This window comes from Phalaenopsis equestris, unplaced genomic scaffold (assembly GCF_001263595.1).
Source record: "Phalaenopsis equestris unplaced genomic scaffold, ASM126359v1 Scaffold000297, whole genome shotgun sequence".
In the NCBI taxonomy this organism is placed as follows: Eukaryota; Viridiplantae; Streptophyta; class Magnoliopsida; order Asparagales; family Orchidaceae; genus Phalaenopsis; species Phalaenopsis equestris.
In genome coordinates, this window is record NW_018164739.1 from 995,786 (window position 1) to 1,001,425 (window position 5,640).

Here is a 5,640-nt window from a genome sequence, read left to right on the forward strand (position 1 = left end):
TCTCAACAGAGGCAATATATATATATATATATATATAATATCGAATGATGCAAATATAAGGGTTTTTGAATGATGGCATGCATTTTCGTGAATACTGTGCAATTTCGTCTTTTAATTGTCAAACTCTGTAAAATTATGCTAGAATAATCTTTCACCTAATATAGTTCTTTCTTTTCTGTGCTTATGTAGGTATGACAGGGAAGAACATGACACAATGTTTGATTCTTATAACTCGTCATTATTCCAGGGAGATGATACTTTTCAAAAGAAAGAGGCGGAGTTGGCAAAAAAAGTGGTAAATATTCTGCTTATTGCTACTTTTCCTGTTGAATCATATGTTATCATTTTTTATTTAATTACTTGCTCCTTGTTCAGAAATGAAGATTTTAATTTCCAGTCGCATACTAATCACATTTGTTGGTTGTAGACTCGAAAGGATGGGAGTTTGATGCCTTTAGCACAGAGTAGAAAGCTGTCACAGTTGACTGCTGATAATGCTCAGTGGGAGGACCGCCAGCTTTTGCGTTCTGGAGCCGTAAGAGGAACCGAAGTTCTGATGGAGTTTAATGATGAGGATGAGAGAAAGGTTATCCTTCTTGTTCATGGTAAGTTCCATATTTATTTGAACATAGTTATTGTTAGTTCAATTAAATTGTTATAAATACTTATGAAAGCATTTTTATTATTTTACTAGGCATGGAGCTTAATTGAAAATATGACACTCAATAGGACGCAATGGAGAAAAAATAATTCATGTAGCAAACCCCACTTGGTGGGATAAAAAGGCTTGCTGTGTTGCTGTTGTTGTGCTAGGCATGAAGCTTAGGAAAAAAGAACCTAGTTTTTTGCTATTTTTTTTCATTATGTTTTTTTGGCTACAATTTTTATCCTGATATTCATTACTATTTCTAATTTGTGACTTCCATGTCCATATTTAAGTTGAATTTGTCTGTATCTGGATTCATGTAGAGACAAAGAGTACCCAATGGTGAAAAATGATTCATGTAGCCGACCCCGCTTAGTGGGATAAATGCTTCTTGTTGTTGTTGTCTCTATCTGGATGGAAATAACAGTTATACTAGTTGGGCAACCGACCTGCTGTGAAAATTTCATGCTTGAGGAATCTGATAGGCTTATTCTCAGTTTCAGGCGGTGCAACAGAATTCAATCTAATTTAACTTTGTAGCCGACCCCACTTAGTGGGATAAATGCTTCTTCTTGTTGTTGTCTCTATCTGGATGGAAATAACAGTTATACTAGTGGGGTAACCGACTGGCTGTGAAAATTTCATGCTTGAGGAATCTGATATGCTTATTCTCAGTTTCAGGCGGTGCAACAGAATTCAATCTAATTTAACTTTGTAGTCAATGCTATTAAATGGTGAAAATTTCGTAGTCAGATTTAAATTTTAGTTTTTCGTGCCCTTGAACTCTATAAATCCTTTTTTCCCTACTATTTATGTTCAGTGATTATTGTTTCACACTACTGACAGTGTATTTTGAAAAAAAAATGAATAAACTACAAATGAAAAGAATTTTAAGCTCCGTTCTCCAGTCACTTCTAAATTCTCCAACCAAAAGAAATGATCAATCTAGCTTTGAAAATTGTAATAAAGTTTTATTTTATTGGTTATGGAAATAGCCTTTCTTGAAATTAGCTGTATGACTTCGTACATCAACTCCCTTGTAACCTTGCATTTGCACGAACTTGGACTCCCACTTTTCTTATATCTTCTTGATACAATACATACTGTTTAGTAATAGTTAGGTGCATATTTATCAGTTGGTGGGCACAACTACTTACGATTGTTTATAAAGAAATAGGTTCATATCTGCGCTGCTAAAAGGCTGATGTCTGGGTTGATTTTTTTTTTTTTGGAAATTCCTCTCATGTATTTCGATCTTTTAATTTTTTTCTTTATATATGCGCATGGTTTTTCATAAAGTATCTATTAATGCAGTTCTAGTGCTAATACATTAGCTAGGACCACAAGGTCGTCATCATAGTTTGATGTTTTTTTTCTTTATTTTCTTCTAGATACAAAGCCTCCCTTTCTTGATGGTAGGGTAGTTTATACAAAGCAGGCAGAGCCTGTAATGCCTATCAAAGATCCTACATCAGATATGGCTATCATCTCGCGCAAAGGATCTTCTTTGGTGAGAGAGATACACGAGAAGCAGAGCATGAACAAATCACGGCAACGAATTTGGGAGTTGGCTGGCTCAAAACTCGGTGATATTCTTGGAGTTCAGAAAACTGCTGAGCAGGTCCTTATTTTAATGTCATAAAAATTTGTTTTTTTTTCATTATTCACATGTAATTTTTCATATTGTTTTTCTAATAAAGTTTTAAATGTTCAGGTGGATGCAGATACTGCTGTTGTTGGAGAACATGGTGAAGTTGACTTCAAAGAGGAGGCAAAATTTTCTCAGCATTTAAAGGAGAAAAGTGTAGCAGTGAGTGATTTTGCCAAGTCAAAATCAATTTCTCAACAGAGGCAATATCTTCCTATATATTCTGTTCGTGAGGAACTGTTGCAGGTTCATATTTCTTTAAAAGTTTAATTCACTTTCTTTATAAATGTTTGAAATGTTATTTGCTCACATTCTCATTTCAACATTCAAAATTTTCTGTAAACGTGTTATCTTCCATTGTTAGTACCACATAGTTTATCTATGCAATAATTTTACAGCATATCCTTACTTTTTTTTCATACATTCATAAAAAGAAGGTGAGTTGGTAATGGAGGTGAGCCTACTGTCAAATGCATGAAGAGGGTAGAATTGGGGAAGGGTAAAATGATGCAGCACTTTAAAGTTTTTGGTAATGGGGAATTTTAAAAGTTGAACTTTTGAAAAGGAATATCCTAAATTGAGGAATAATGCTAATTATGATGTTAATTACTGGGTTAGTGTTCCAACTAAAAGTTTGCGATAATAAGGAATTTTTTTTATAAATAAAGTTGGCATTTTCATTTCATCTTTAGGTATTGAAGATGTGTTTGTACATTCTTGCACTATTTATTGGTTAAAAGGAGATATTCTTTGTTGTTGTAGTTTTTTATGTAGCTTAACGTTCATGTCCGTTGTTGAGGTGTATGCTGAACTTTGGTTTTCATTTTTATAATTAGATCCCAATGCTTTTTGAAACTATACGAAATTTCCTCATTTAGCTTATGAGGTTCAACTTGACACTCATAGTTTAATGTTGTCTGGCAAATTACCACTAGTTCTGAGCATGTGAACGTGTAATTGACATATAACTGAGTACCACATATTTTACTTTTCTGTAATGTCCATCTCAACTACTCAGAATATTACATCCTCTTTTCTAGATGAAAAATTTGGTAAATAGTCGAAGAGTCCAATCTCTTTTTTTGAAAAAAAAACTAATAAAATATTCTAAGAGGATGCAAAACTAAAAATCTTTTAAGATATGCAAAACAGAGCCTCACTATGAAACATTTGACAAATGCATTCCAAAAACTCTTAAGTTAAAAAAATGATAAATGATAGTAGATAAAATTGTCACCTTTTCAATAAATTAGGAAGAATTTGAAATGTACCCAATTGGTGATGCAATCTAAAGTCTTACTAAGAAATCCATGACAAATGTGAGCCAAAAAATCTTTAAATTTGGGATGAGAATGATGCAAGATCTTGTCTCCTAATTTTTGTTTTTATTCTTTACATTAACTTCATGATTTTGACTCCTGAAATATATATAAATTTATGGGAGTTACCTCACAAGAAGCATGATGGGAAGCAAAGTATGCAATCACTGGACAGCATTGTTTGTCTCAATAAAGTCCCCCAACGAGCTTATAGTGTAAGCTATTTTGAGTATTAAAATAATTATTTACTGAACAATAACATTTGGGACATATAATACGTTGCTGAGGAATATACTTGCAATGCTTTTAAAAAGCACGAACCATTGAGCATGACCTATATATGGTGAACCTGTATGTACTATTCATTTTTATGCTTTTCGTTAAACTATGGATGCATTTTTCTACTTCGAGTGATGCATGTCTGTAGAACCGCTTTCCTATTTGCATGTAGTGCTAATTCATAGAAGTGGAGACCATCTCGGATGTAGGGCTTGGAAATGGCTGACAGACGTACTTCATTTTTTCTTCTAGTTTTAAACCTATTTTCTTCTTACATCTTTCTACTTCCACATAAATCTTTTGCTCGTCTCTTTATATCGTAGTAAGCAGGTATTAATTTATTATTTTTATCTAACCTCTAAGATTTTATGTTGATGAGAGAAATTGAAGAATACTTTTTCTTATGGAGCCTATGTATTTATTCTTTATTTTTTGATGGTGAAATTGGATATATTCTTAGTCTGTTCATAAAATCTTGGCAGGTTATACGAGAAAATCAGGTGGTCATTGTTGTTGGTGAAACTGGTTCAGGGAAAACAACACAACTAACACAGGTTTGCTTTCGCAAGTTCACATTATAATTTGTTTATTCAAATTATTAATTGCATCTGATCCTAAATAATCTTATAGTATTTACATGAAGATGGCTATACTACGAACGGAATTGTTGGGTGTACACAACCCAGGCGTGTAGCTGCCATGAGTGTTGCAAAACGAGTTAGTGAAGAGATGGAGACGGAATTAGGGAATAAAGTAGGGTATGCTATTCGATTTGAGTATGTCACTAGTCCAAACACAGTCATAAAGGTATCACTTCTAACTTTTATCCTTGTGTTGTTTCTCTCCTTTTGAATGATGAGATAAATTTTGTTTTAAAAATTGCATTGTTTTGAGAGAAGGCAATTGTTAATCACCTGAAAACCTCATTTCGAAAGCCTTGTTTACTTGAGTGGGCAATTTGCTTGATGGTCTTTTTTTTCAAAATTATTTTTCTTTCCTCTTTATTGTTGCCCCTTAGTCATTGTCACCAAAATTATTCTTTTACCAAGACCTGGGCTGACTATATTGTTATTTAATGGAAGGGTGTGGGTTAAATTATTTCCAATCTTGTTTCCACCATTTGCTACTAGCCCAACTCCAACCTCTTCAATCCTTTTTTTTTCCTCCCATAGAATCAGATGTAACTTGACATTTACTAACTAGGCGATGGCTTGGCGATTGCTTAATTAGCTTTCCACTTCTGTTTTTTTTTTCAGCATGTGTGGTTTCGTGAGTTCTATTATGCACTTTTATCCTTATATTGTTGACTTTGTTTTCATGGCCTAATTTAGATGGGAACCAATGACATCTCACATGGCTGTATCTTAAAATTGAAAAAAATAAAAAGCGCTGAAACATGTGGCAGTAAACTAGTAAACTGAATCGAGGGCTTTTAATCTCTAATTATTTTGTTTCAACAAAAAAAAAAAAATGCATTTTACAATTACAAGCTGATTTTATACAGCTGATTCTAGGCCTTTTAATCTCTAATTATTTTGTTTTAACAAAAAAAAAAAAAAATGTATTTTACAATTACAAGCTGATTTTATACAGCTACTCTGAAGTTTCTTTTTTGTATGATCAACTTTCTGACTAACATGATCATGGTGTGATGAATTTATATGAATCCTTTTTTTGCATTGTGTCATATTGAGTGTCATTTTTTCATTTAATTCTTACAAACATAAGATCATTTTTTAGAAATGTGA

At 32.9% G+C, this 5,640-nt stretch overlaps 1 protein-coding gene across 1 annotated transcript in view; it reads left to right on the plus strand.

Moving 5' to 3' along the window:
• The window catches only part of LOC110025413 (pre-mRNA-splicing factor ATP-dependent RNA helicase DEAH7-like), a 49,395-nt gene that overhangs the window by 26,936 nt on the left and 16,819 nt on the right, over nucleotides 1–5,640 (plus strand). Inside the window, 6 exon segments of the mRNA XM_020725874.1 lie at nucleotides 190–295; nucleotides 428–605; nucleotides 2,038–2,267; nucleotides 2,361–2,540; nucleotides 4,375–4,446; nucleotides 4,523–4,699. Coding sequence (XP_020581533.1) covers nucleotides 190–295; nucleotides 428–605; nucleotides 2,038–2,267; nucleotides 2,361–2,540; nucleotides 4,375–4,446; nucleotides 4,523–4,699 — 943 coding nt within the window.